Source organism: Coregonus lavaretus (assembly GCF_964263955.1).
Source record: "Coregonus lavaretus genome assembly, chromosome: 6".
NCBI classification, from domain to species: Eukaryota; Metazoa; Chordata; class Actinopteri; order Salmoniformes; family Salmonidae; genus Coregonus; species Coregonus lavaretus.
This window is the reverse complement of record NC_139993.1, coordinates 44462213-44476454: the sequence shown is the minus strand read 5'-3', so window position 1 is coordinate 44476454 and position 14242 is coordinate 44462213. Positions and strand designations below refer to the sequence as shown.

The 14242-nt window shown below is 46.0% G+C and overlaps 1 protein-coding gene across 1 annotated transcript in view; it reads right to left on the bottom strand.

Annotated features, from left to right (window-relative positions):
* Positions 1-14242, bottom strand: part of LOC311131294 (ras-specific guanine nucleotide-releasing factor RalGPS2-like) — a 100349-nt gene that overhangs the window by 59438 nt on the left and 26669 nt on the right. Inside the window, exons 4-7 of the mRNA XM_084164191.1 lie at positions 10636-10719; positions 6087-6176; positions 5858-5950; positions 4402-4528 (exon numbers count right to left, since the gene is read on the bottom strand). Coding sequence (XP_084020317.1) covers positions 4402-4528; positions 5858-5950; positions 6087-6176; positions 10636-10719 — 394 coding nt within the window. The remainder of the gene's footprint in view (positions 1-4401; positions 4529-5857; positions 5951-6086; positions 6177-10635; positions 10720-14242) is intronic.

Genomic DNA, 14242 nt, shown 5'->3' with positions numbered 1-14242 from the left:
CCTGAAGTTATGATTCTCTCCTGACCCAGGTCCCAAAGGAGCCTTCAGTCTTTACACACAACACACACTGCAGCTAACACCGCAGGGACAATGAGCTAATACACACACACACACACACACACACACACACATACACACACTTACTTGTGAAGACTTTTTGGGGACCAACAATTGATTCCCATTCAAAATCCTATTTCCCCTTAACCCTAAACCTAACCCCATCTCTAACCTTAACCCCTAAACCTAATTCCTAACCCTAATTCTAACCCTTAACCTAACCCCTAAGCCTAAAATAGCCTTTTTACAAGTGAGGATCAGCTAAATGTTCTCACTTCTCTGAATTTTAGTTGGTTTACTATTCGTGAAGTATAGTAAAACGTGTCCACACACACGGGCCGTAGCCAATATGAAAGTCAGGCATCTAGGGTACAGGACAGTAGATCCATGCAGTGTTATCTTCTGCTGTGGTGTACTGGCTCTAATACACACGTGCACACACACACACACACTGCAGCTGTAGTACTGGCTCCTATACTGTGGCTGTAGGTCATGGAAACAGAGGAGGGAAATTGAAGAGTTGGTCTGGAGAGTTAGCTAGCAGCTTGGCATAGTTCTCTCATCTGACACTTTGCCCTCACATTTCCATTATGTTGGTTCCTCCACAGCCCAGCTCCAACCCTTCTGCAGCACAATGTACCACACACACCTTGCCAATCAATGGCCCTGGCTCCATCTGTGCCTCAGAACATGAGTCACTCCCTTCTGTAACAGCCAATTCTATAATGGCCTGTAGCGTAAAGCGGAAGTGTGGTTCATTTCAATAAGCTTTGAATATGTGTGTCCCACTAGTGTCCTTTTACACACAAACACACCTTATTCGATTCAACCAACACCTCTACTGACGTCAACAGGCAGACTGGGCTTCTCAGACCACAATGTTAATCTCAAGCCAGTGTGTGTGCGCACATCTCCCCGTACAGAAAGTCTGCTATGTGGCTGTGTGTGTATGTGTGTGTCCAGCTGGAGTCATGTTGTGTTCTGATCTGCAGCCACAACAGGGTCACAGCAAATTCAGCACTTCAACAAAAGATTCCCATACTATTACATTCCCATATCCCATTCCCATTTCCTCTTCTAATATCCCAGACTATCATATCTCTGAAGTCATTCCCAAATCCCTTTCCCAGTACTGAAATGGAGCAAAGGCCCCTCATGAGTACTGCTACGGATGTACACTTCTCAAAAAAATAAAGGGAACACTAAAATAACACATCCTAGATCTGAATGAATGAAATAATATTATTAAATACTTTTTTCTTTACATAGTTGAATGTGCTGACAACAAAATCACACAAGAATTATCAATGGAAATCACATTTATCAACCCATGGAGGTCTGGATTTGAGGTCACCCTCAAAATTAAAGTGGAAAACCACACTACAGGCTGATCCAACTTTGATGTAATGTCCTTAAAACAAGTCAAAATGAGGCTCAGTAGTGTGTGTGTGGCCTCCACGTGCGCCTGGGCATGCTCCTGATGAGGTGGCGGATGGTCTCCTGAGGGATCTCCTCCCAGACCTGGACTAAAGCATCCGCCAACTCCTGGACAGTCTGTGGTGCAACGTGGCGTTGGTGGATGGAGCGAGACATGATGTCCCAGATGTGCTCAATTGGATTCAGGTCTGGGGAACGGGCGGGCCAGTCCATAGCATCAATGCCTTCCTCTTGCAGGAACTGCTGACACACTCCAGCCACATGAGGTCTAGCATTGTCTTGCATTAGGAGGAACCCAGGGCCAACCGCACCAGCATATGGTCTCACAAGGGGTCTGAGGATCTCATCTCGGTACCTAATGGCAGTCAGGCTACCTCTGGCGAGCACATGGAGGGCTGTGCGGCCCCCCAAAGAAATGCCACCCCACACCATGACTGACCCACCGCCAAACCGGTCATGCTGGAGGATGTTGCAGGCAGCAGAACATTCTCCACGGCATCTCCAGACTCTGTCACGTCTGTCACATGTGCTCAGTGTGAACCTGCTTTCATCTGTGAAGAGCACAGGGCGCCAGTGGCGAATTTGCCAATCTTGGTGTTCTCTAGCAAATGACAAACGTCCTGCACGGTGTTGGGCTGTAAGCACAACCCCCACCTGTGGACGTCGGGCCCTCATACCACCCTCATGGAGTCTGTCTCTGACCGTTTGAGCAGACACATGCACATTTGTGGCCTGCTGGAGGTCATTTTGCAGGGCTCTGGCAGTGCTCCTCCTGCTCCTCCTTGCACAAAGGCGGAGGTAGCAGTCCTGCTGCTGGGTTGTTGCCCTCCTACGGCCTCCTCCACGTCTCCTGATGTACTGGCCTGTCTCCTGGTAGCGCCTCCATGCTCTGGACACTACGCTGACAGACACAGCAAACCTTCTTGCCACAGCTCGCATTGATGTGCCATCCTGGATGAGCTGCACTACCTGAGCCACTTGTGTGGGTTGTAGACTCCGTCTCATGCTACCACTAGAGTGAAAGCACCGGCAGCATTCAAAAGTGACCAAAACATCAGCCAGGAAGCATAGGAACTGAGAAGTGGTCTGTGGTCACCACCTGCAAAACCAGTCCTTTATTGGGGGTGTCTTGCTAATTGCCTATAATTTCCACCTGTTGTCTATTCCATTTGCACAACAGCATGTGAAATTTATTGTCAATCAGTGTTGCTTCCTAAGTGGACAGTTTGATTTCACAGAAGTGTGATTGACTTGGAGTTACATTGTGTTGTTTAAGTGTTCCCTTTATTTTTTTGAGCAGTGTATTTGACTGGAGGGGTTTTGTAAGGTACAGTAGCTACCTCTTGTTAACAGAGCAGGCCTGTTTGTACCATGAGTATTATACATCTCTGGTTTGCACACGTTCAGATGAACAAACCTCTACTTTACTGCCTGTTCAGGAGCCAATCACAGGTGGACAAAGAGCTCTCATAGCAGAAGGGTTCCACTGAAGAACACAAACGGAACAACGCACGCACACACTTTTCACTAATCTGTCTTTTGACCATTCAGATCAGCTCTTAAAAAGATCTTATGTGATAGTTTAAAGAAATAAACAATTAGTGGAAAAAATATCAGAATTGTGCTGGCTGTGTGAACACAGTCTATGATAACAATCAGAGGAAGTCAATCAATCACTCCACACTCTGTACACACACTTTAGGATATGGCTGCTTCCATGCCAGCACTGTGCCTCTCTCTTCATCTCATCCTCTCCCTCGGTTTCTTTCTCTAACGACGTGGTAGATTTATGGCAGTAGAGAATGACAGAGTATTAATGCGTTTCAGATCTGCTGTACAACAACACACACTGCAGCATTTTCCGCCCAGTCTGCCAGAGCAGCCCAGCACCCAGCATGAACTTTAATTCATCCACACAAAACATAAAATGTGCATCTGTACTCTGAAACACACGTGCCTGTGCAAGCACGCACACACACTGCCTTTGTGTTTTAGCGCTACGTTTTATTACTCTCTTCTCTTCTAGAAAGCCTCTGACAGGCATGCTGGCCAGGCTATAAAGAGAAACGCAAAGCAATGTGCTCAGAAATGGCACCAGCCCGACTGGATCTCTCCACACACTGTGTGAAGAGAAATGCAAATCTAATGCTGTGAAACAGTATGCACCAATCTGACTTCTTGTCTTTACAGAGCTGAGAAACCCCTAACACCTGGGGGTGGTGTGTGTATGTGTGTGAGAGAGAGAGACATTCCTGCCTTTCCCATTCATCCTGTATGAACCACAACAAGAACCAGAGAGAAACATGAGTGAAGTCTGGTTTTACTAGCTTTAATAAAATAGGAGACCTCCCATCTAGTCCTCAAAGAACACAGGTAGAAAAACATGTCCTACAATAAAATCCAGGAAAACAACCACACACAGAGAGACAGAGGGAGAGAGAGAGACAGCGAAAGAGCGAGAAGAGGGATGGTGCTGTAGACATCCCCTGTAGTTCATAGGGGATTCCTGGGCTTTGTTAGTGCTCAGACAGTCTGTGCTGCCAGCTCCCAGAGAGGAAAGGAAGGAAAGGGGGAATACATTTAAAACGGATGGAGCAGAGGAAATAAAATATATAAACTGTGATTTTAATGATTTCTCCATGACTCGTGTTTGTCCAGCTCTCAGCGGCACATGGTCACACACTCCTCATGCAAGCTCTCTCCCTCTCTCTCTCCCTCTCTCTCTCCCTCTCTCTCTCCCTCTCTCTCAGAGGGTGGGACTGAGGATTGGGAAAGAGGGGTGTACTGTAAATTGTGATGACTTTTACCAGTGGGTGCAGCTCATCGTGGCTATGGGTGATTGCTGGGGACATAATATGTGGGACTCATGAAAATGTAACTTTAAAAGAGAAATTGTGTGTGTCTTACCCAGGTATGGTATGCAGGAGTTCATGCTCTGGCTGCGTATGTAGTCTCTGAGACGCTTGTAGTTGTCTTCTTTGGCCATGAGATACTCCAACCGCTCAAACGTTGCTTTGTCCTTCCGACTCAACAACTAGACAGAGAGACAGACAGACAGAGTGACAGATAGAGAGAGAGCGACAGACATCTTTGAGTTGAGTTATTGTACACATACTAGGGCCGGGACGATACCTATAGCTTGAACAATAAATTAATGTGACTGGATGACAACATAATGATGTTTATTTCAAACATTAGGGCTGTTTTCCTATAGAAGTTAAATTAGCTTTGTGTTTTGATACTCACTAGGATCGTGGCAAGGTATCTACTATTTCAATCATATTGAAATCAATTTAATGTTCAATCAATTGAGTTCTATTTCAATTTCATGTTCAATCAATTGAGTTCTATTTTGTGTCTAGACTACTGTCTGTAATTTTTGCCTCAATGTGTTTCATGTGTGACAACATGAGCACAATAACGTGCACAATCTGTGATTCAGTGCATTATTTTTGGGTAAACATAATAAGCCGCCTCAATAGCCTATTTGCAGCCACAGGTGGTAATATCGCTCTAGGAGCTGATCTGTCGTCAGTATTGTGGAATAATTCCAATGTTAAGGTAAGATTTGAATAGCGAAAGCTGATCCGAGAGCAGCACTGCTTTTCTTTCGATCTATCAGTATCGACACAGTCTAACAACGCACTTAGCAAACTTTCTCTCTACGTGCTTGTTTGGGAAACACTTAAAAATGTGGCTCGTAAATAACGATGCATCTGGTATGATCATCATAATGCTTAAGTTCCATTGCAACAGGGCGGTAATGCAACAGCTGTCATAACAGTCCAGCAGCCTAGGAGGGTCTCAGGAGTCGTGGTAATAACACTCCTGATGATATCCACAGGAGCTATGGGTGAGGGTAAGCTCTGCTCTGGCCACGGCCTAATGATATCCACAGTGTGTGTGTGTGTGTTGACTAGGAGCAGGTGTGCCTGTCTCTCTGGCCAGGCAGGTCTAGTGGTCCAGGGGATTTTCTGGCTGCCTGCTGTGTGTACTCCTGCGCTACTGGGGTTTAGATCACTCACATTCTTATTACATTTCCACCATGACATCACCGCATCAGTATGTCATTATGTCAGCCCTACTCCAAGGCCCTGTCCGTGTGTGAGGATGGATCAGAATGAGACCGTCCCCTCTCTCTTGTTCTCTCTATTCTGAGGTTTCTGCACAGATGCCTCCAATACACAAGCCCATTACATATTCCAGCAATGTAATGACAGTGTAATAACTGGTGAAATAGAGACGGACCATTTACATATGCGACTGCTCTTCACACCGTCAACACATCTCAGTTTTTTGTAGAGTGCGGTTAAAGAAGGATCATTGTTTTGAGCTGCATGGACACATACACACAGTAACTCACCGCCCATGTCTTGGAGAGTCTATAGATGGGAGCGCTTTGTAGACCTGACACCACAGCCATCACTGCATGAAGGTTGTTTATGTCACACAGTTTCTGTGTGGAACAGAGAACACTTGGATGAATACACACACACTTTCACATTACAATATGTTTATTGTCCACTCAAGAATCTGTGGTTCTTGCTTCACAAAGTAACACTGTAGAGAATAAGCAGCATAGTGTTCCTTACCTTGGCAGTTTTGATGTAGAGACTGAGTACCTCAGCTCTGATCTTCAGGGTCTGAGCATGCAGGATCTCCCTCACCACCCAGAAAGTCGTCTGGAGACACAAAATCAATCAATGGCAATAAATGCATTATTTTGCATAGCACAAAGTGCGTAACAACCAGACACAGATAGTTAAGCAGCACTTCCCAACAGAGAAGACACACACACTCATACATGTGATTGCTGGCTGAGACCTAACCATAATAGCCATTTAACATCAGGTACTGTGCAACGTTCCTTAAGGCACAGACAGACTCAGATTGGCCCTGCCATGGTTCCTGACACCTTCTGCCAAAGCCTACATCACACAGCTCTCAGATCTGATCACAAAACAGTGTTACAGAGAAGCTGAACAAACGGGAATGTTCCTTCAGATTAGCGGTTTTGTCTACAATGAGATATTTTATTTGGGAAAATAAGAGGTCTGGAGGAGAGGGGTGAGAGGGCTACAGGAATGGAGGAAAGTTGACCAGACTCCAACTGATTCATCAACAGATAACCTTAATAAGTAATATGTGAGAAAATGAGGTATGTGTGTGTGTAGTGTGTGTTAGATAACCCCAAGACAGAACAAAGTGATCTGACCGAGACATCAATGGCCATTGGCCAAGAGCTCTCTCTCACACATGCACTGATCTCCTCTCATAGCAAAGCAAATAAGGTCAATAAATCAGTCAGCATCTGGTCCAACAGCCCTCCGGAGAGAGTGAAGGAAAGAGAAGATGAGAAGTAATGGGGAAAGAATAAGCTGATATCAGGCCTCCTGAGTCTTTTATAGTCTACAGCTGTCTGTACATTGTTCTAGAGAGCGAGAGAGAGGAGAGACAGGAGAAAGAGAGCGAGAGAGGAGAGACAGGAGAAAGAGAGCGAGAGAGAGGAGAGAGGAGAAAGAGAGCGAGAGAGAGGAGAAAGAGAGCGAGAGAGAGGAGAGAGGAGAAAGAGAGCGAGAGAGAGGAGAAAGAGAGCGAGAGAGAGGAGAAAGAGAGCGAGAGAGAGGAGAGAGGAGAAAGAGAGCGAGAGAGAGGAGAGACAGGAGAAAGAGAGCGAGAGAGAGGAGAGACAGGAGAAAGAGAGCGAGAGAGAGGAGACAGGAGAAAGATAGCGAGGAGAGACAGGAGAAAGAGAGCGAGAGAGAGGAGAGAGGAGAAAGAGAGCGAGAGAGAGGAGAGAGGAGAAAGAGAGAGAGAGAGAGGAGAGACAGGAGAAAGAGAGCGAGGAGAGACAGGAGAAAGAGAGCGATGGATAAAGAGAAAGACAACAGAGTGATCAGTGCAGATCCGAGATGAAAGCGATCTAGAGTGCTGATGTCACCTAACCACAGGATAAACAAAGGAAAGAGATCCAGCCTGTGTAATAGACCAACTATGTAATCAACTATACACAATATACACAGTACTGATGCTCCCCTCTGCAGCCATCTCTCCCCTTCGCTCCATAATTATCTCATTCTCCATCCCCCTCTTACACTTCCAACTCTACCACTCAGTCCCGCTCTTCCTCCCGCTCACTTTCTCTCTTCCCTTCTCCAAACATTTAGATCCTCCCCTTTTTAGTGTGTGTGTGTGTGTGTGTGTGTGTGTGTGACTACGGTCTACTATACGGTGCAGGGTTGTGCTGAAGATGAGAATCCCAGACAGGCCCGGAGAGGGAAAGATGCATGGGGGAGAGGGGGGTTGCTCTGGTTAACAGACTGACCAAACCCCCCCACAGGGACAGTGTGAGATATTAGCTAACTGCAGGTGGCTCTGTATAGAAACCCATTGTGGGAAAAATACTCCACTTCTACACTCTGGCAACACTGAGGATCACTGAGGATCACAGCCACGCAAGAGATTAGAGTGCCTGGAGAGTAGCAGGGTAGGAAAATCACTGTATTTCCTCTAACAGCCTAGACTCCAAAGCCTAGCAAGCTATGAACTACACCCAAAGGGTCCAATGCTATGAACTAGACCAAGGGTCCTTACAATAAGTGCGACAGTCACATCACTACACTACCCCCTGGTTCAGGAGTTGTCCATGCACCTTGACTCTCTTTCAAAATGTCAAGTTATACACTGGCCTGCATCTGGTTTGAGTGCCTCTTCTCAGAAAAGTCAGCGTTTTTGCTCCATGGATGTCAAGACGAAGGGAAGAATAAACAGGAAGGGAAGAATAAACAGGAAGGGGGCACAGACTATAATCTAAAACACTGCAGTAAATAACAGAAAGAGAGAGAAAAGAGAGACCGGCAGATACAGACAGAGAGAGAGAGAGAGAGAGAGAGAGAGAGAGCAGAGAATAGAGATCCACTAATAAAACACATCCCTAATTCCAGTGAGGCAGTACTGTTCACCTGAACAAGCTCTTCCCTCTAGCACGCACACACACACCTGCCCTCAGCCACAGGTGCAGTGCAGACACGGAGGTCAGTGGTGATATTATAACCCACTACAGTCTCATATAATATCAGCAGCCTTGTAATGCTACTCCTAGCAGAGAAGGTTTACAGGCCTGTCCAATATGGACACTACACTGTCCTCATGTCACTGTAAATCACCCCGCTGCATCTGGGGGCTGTTACAACACAGGTACTCTGTGTCTATCTCTCTCTCTCTCTCTCTCTGCGTGTGTGTGTGTGTGTTCATATATCTGTGTGTGTGCACTCTACAGGCCAGGCCAGAGGAAAAGGTAGAGGTTCTTAGATGTCTTTCCTGTAGTGTTTATGGTCTTATAAAGCTCTGCTGTTTCAGGCTGCCCTGCTGTGCTCTGCAATAAATAGCATGGAACATAGACACCAGCTGATAGCTGTGGATCAGCTCTGTAGTGCCCTGAGTGGCTGGATCCCTCATAAAAGCAGGGCTGTGGAGTTCATGATAGCTCTCTCTCACTGCCTGGGTAAGGAGTGCTGAAGAGGCTACAGCTGGGCCTGGGGGGTTAGACTAGGGGCTGATGCCTTCAAATACTTCTAGTGACTCACTAAACAATTCAAATCATGACCCAGTCTAAAGTAGCCATCCAGTAGTACTGGCTGTGACCCACCTAGAGGGTCTGATCCTACATTAGGGGAAACACTGGACTGGGTTTAGGAAACAGCCTTACCTCAGCCCCCTCCACCCAGAACATTCTCTACCCCTCTTCAACCTTAGTTAGCTCTAACCCTAACTTCCCCCATTCCCCTTTATCCTCTTCACCCCTCTCCATCCCTGTACCCTCCTCTCCACTCCATCCCACTCTACACCTACCCCTCTCCAGTCATACCAACCTATACACTCAATCCAAAACCTTTATCAGAGAGCAAGGTGGAACAATTACCTTTTTGCTTCCAATAATCCAGTGTTTTCAGATCAACATGAAGTCATGCCTTAGCATTATGGAGCTAGCTAGGGATTGATTTCGTCTTGAGCAGTACTAGACTGAAAGAATGTGGCTTCCCCTTGTCGTCCAAAGCCTGCAGCCAACAACAGAGTTAAAGGAAGAGTGCTAAGACTGGAGCTCATGCTAAGGACCCATCTCTGGGACTGTCTCTTCTCCCTGTCCAAGCCCCATTATACACAAAGCTCACTTTCCTTCGCTGATGCCTGTCTGCTTGTCTGCTTGCCTGCCTGCCTGCTGCTTGTCGGCCGGGCCTGTGGTGTGCAGCGAACTAACATCTGTAACGGCCGCTTGGGCTCGCCTATAAAATGGGGAGGTTTCCACAGAAACACATTCCTCTAACATCATCTCATACTGAGACAGCAAGGTCTTACAGACACTTAAATGGGCAGGGGGAGACTGGGGAGATTAGAGAGAGGGAGGGGGCAGAAAGAGAGAGAAAGAGCAGGATTAAAGGTGAAGGCTGCCCGTGCGTCATGAGAGGGCTTGTTGTGGATGACTTCACAGGGCACTGAGAGTGCTGGCCACACACATACACACGCTCAATTGTACTCACGCATACATGCTCAAAACACACACACACTCTCAAACATACTAAAACCATGCACAAACACATTATCAGACCACAGAGAAATGCGTCCAAACAGTTAAACACTAGAGACAGTGAGGGAAAGAGTCTCTTCTGAGCATTTATTAGCCATATCAGGGACAGAACACAGTCTGATGAGGCTAAACAATGAGACTGATGGGATTTAAGTGTGTGTGTGTGTGTGTTTGTTCCCTATAGGAGATGAGTCAACAAGTCAGCAGGAGGTACGTTTTGTTACCATGACATCCTCCAAGCTCAAAAACAAAGGATTAGGGAAGAGGGGATGATTTGGGATGTGGTGAAGAGAGGATGTACTTGCTCCATTACCTGCTAGCCAAGACTGAAGGCTCATTATTCATTTTACATTTTAGTCATTTAGCAGACGCTCTTATCCAGAGCGACTTACAGTTAGTGCATACATTTTTTTTCATACTAGCCCCCTGTGGGAATTCGAACCCACAACACTGCCGTTGCAAGCGCCATGCTCTACCAACTGAGCTACACGGGGAACATATCTCCCCCTATCCACCCCCCGCTTTTCTGCCTGCCTGTGTGCGTGTGTGTGTGTTACCTGGTTGAATCTGCGGGTGAAGGACACAGCATTGGGGGCAGAGCTGTGCTTCTCCTTCTTGTTCCAGCCACAACTCGACAGCTCCTAAACACACAAACTCAGTTAAGAGATAGAACAGACACACACAGTCAGATTTACATGACACACAGCCAAACACACAGCAGATCCTAAAGCAGTCACACACACACAGATTCATACAACTAACAGTCGGTCTTGAACGTAGTACAGAGTTAGTGTTTTCCACAAAAGACAAACCCAGTCTGTTCTTAACAGTTCACTGAGAGAGAAGGGGTAAAGGGCATATAGGAACACCAATGTTTCTGGCTAAGCAGCATACTACCTTTCAATCAAATCACTCTGCACCATCATGTGCTTCCTCAGAGCAGAGGGTGAACAATCATCCCAGTCATCAGAGGTGAGCAGTCAGATACTAGTGCACTTGGACAGACCCTGAATCAACCCTGAGAGGGGGGAGACCACACAGACAGACACAGCAGGGGAGGAGAGACTTCTCTGGGCACAGCAGACTGGATCAGGGGCCAGGGATATTATCAGGGACACAGTGATGGAAGAGTAGGAAAATGTGGTGTAATCTCTACTAATCAGCTGAACTACTCCCCTGATGACGACCTCTGACACAGTCTGTCTGGAGGCAGCAACCTCCTCCAACACTCAGCCAAAGACTACCCCCCTCCGTGCGCAAAGAAACATACGCAGTGTCCCTGTGTGTGTGTGTGTGTGTGTTTGTGAAGGGGAACAAGTCTTTCACAGATATTAAAAACAGATGTGTGCTTTCAACATTCAGCACCATCAGTTCTAAGACAGCAGAGGAGATGGCCCCTGTATTGCGAACAACAGGAGCTCAGCTGAGTGGGAGTTGGTGGGTCGGAGAGGAGAAAGGGAGAGGTAGTGGCGAGAGAGAGGTGGTGAGGAGTCCAGAGCCTCCTGACAGCAGCTTTCAGCAGGCCTCAGTAAACTGTTACACTGCTTCCCTGACAGACACACTCTACACCACTCAGAGAGAACCAACTGTTTGTGTTTGTGTGTGTTAGCCTCCAATTTGTAAGTCACTCTGGATAAGAGTGTCTGCTAAATGACGTAAATGTAAATGTAGTAGCTAAGTCTCTTACGACTCATTTATTTAACCTACACTCCTCTTTAAACATGCGACCCCTCTGCCTGTCACTCATCCCCCTCTCTACCCCTCCATCCCGCTCTTGTTATTCACGCCTCCAGCATTCTCCTTCCCCATCGCCTAATAATGGCTCCCAGATTGGGATGTTCCACTGGGAGACTGACTAAAGGCGTCCGCATGCTTCCCAGCCAAAACAGTTCGGATGAGTTTGTGCATATATTATGATGTTCATTTTGGACTTTGTTAAGGGTTTTTTCGGTTGTTCGGGCAGACATTCTTCTTGAGGCAAGCCGAAGAATTCGGCAGCCGAAGTCTACGCCCCTTCGTCTGTGATTGGTCAACAGCAGGGATTCTTCAGTAAAGTCTGTTGTCATTCAATGAGACGACTCGTTTTCATTCACATTATTTCATTGAGAAATACTGCACCAAAAATACAGTGGGGAAAAAAAGTATTTAGTCAGCCACCAATTGTGCAAGTTCTCCCACTTAAAAAGTTGAGAGAGGCCTGTAATATTCATCATAGGTACACGTCAACTATGACAGACAAAATGAGATTTTTTTTCCAGAAAATCACATTGTAGGATTTTTAATGAATTTATTTGCAAATTATGGTGGAAAATAAGTATTTGGTCAATAACAAAAGTTTCTCAATACTTTGTTATATACCCTTTGTTGGCAATGACACAGGTCAAACGTTTTCTGTAAGTCTTCACAAGGTTTTCACACACTGTTGCTGGTATTTTGGCCCATTCCTCCATGCAGATCTCCTCTAGAGCAGTGATGTTTTGGGGCTGTCACTGGGCAACACGGACTTTCAACTCCCTCCAAAGATTTTCTATGGGGTTGAGATCTGGAGACTGGCTAGGCCACTCCAGGACCTTGAAATGCTTCTTACGAAGCCACTTCTTTGTTGTTTGAGATCATTGTCATGCTGAAAGACCCAGCCACGTTTCATCTTCAATGCCCTTGCTGATGGAAGGAGGTTTTCACTCAAAATCTCACGATACATGGCCCCATTCATTCTTTCCTTTACACGGATCAGTCGTCCTGGTCCCTTCGCAGAAAAACAGCCCCAAAGCATGATGTTTCCACCCCCATGCTTCACAGTAGGTATGGTGTTCTTTGGATGCAACTCAGCATTCTTTGTCCTCCAAACACGACGAGTTGAGTTTTTACCAAAAAGTTCTATTTTGGTTTCATCTGACCATATGACATTCTCCCAATCCTCTTCTGGATCATCCAAATGCACTCTAGCAAACTTCAGACGGGCCTGGACATGTACTGGCTTAAGCAGGGGGACACGTCTGGCACTGCAGGATTTGAGTCTCTGGCGGCGTAGTGTGTTACTGATGGTAGGCTTTGTTACTTTGGTCCCAGCTCTCTGCAGGTCATTCACTAGGTCCCCCCGTGTGGTTCTGGGATTTTTGCTCACCGTTCTTGTGATCATTTTGACCCCACGGGGTGAGATCTTGCGTGGAGCCCCAGATCGAGGGAGATTATCAGTGGTCTTGTATGTCTTCCATTTCCTAATAATTGCTCCCACAGTTGATTTCTTCAAACCAAGCTGCTTACCTATTGCAGATTCAGTCTTCCCACTTGGCCATCGTGGAGTTTGGAGTGTGACTGTTTGAGGTTGTGGACAGGTGTCTTTTATACTGATAACAAGTTCAAACAGGTGCCATTAATACAGGTAACGAGTGGAGGACAGAGGAGCCTCTTAAAGAAGAAGTTACAGGTCTGTGAGAGCCAGAAATCTTGCTTGTTTGTAGGTGACCAAATACTTATTTTCCACCATAATTTGCAAATAAATTCATTAAAAATCCTACAATGTGATTTTCTGGAGAAAAAAAATCTCAATTTGTCTGTCATAGTGGACGTGTACCTATGATGAAAATTACAGGCCTCTCTCATCTTTTTAAGTGGGAGAACTTGCACAATTGGTGGCTGACTAAATACTTTTTCTCCCCACTGTAGATGTAAAATTGTGCGACTAAGATCTCCTTGGCAAAAACTTTCTTAGATTAATTCTGTCTATTTTGAGGAAGTGTATACTGGCTACAGCGTCTCAAAATAGACAAACAGTACTATTGCCGCTTTTTTCTCATTTTTCAAGCGAAGGTCTTCTAAGGGAGTATGCGAGCACATTCGTTTGGTTCACTAGCTGACAGCCAAACAGAAGCATGCGGACGCCTTTAGCAAGACAGAGGGAGGGAGAGAGAGAGATGTTCTATAATGGAGTGTTGAAGATCCCAGGGTAAGACTTACAAATGTAGTGAGAGAGTCTCAGAGGAGATGTCCTTTATTACCACATCTCTCACACATGCACGCACCCCATACACTCAGCTCACCTCTACCCTATTCAACTTTAAATAACCTACATTTAATGGAACAATAATAATGGATTGTATTTCTAATTTCTATAAAACATTTCACTACGTCTCAAAGCAACTTACATGGTGTGGGGGTATAACT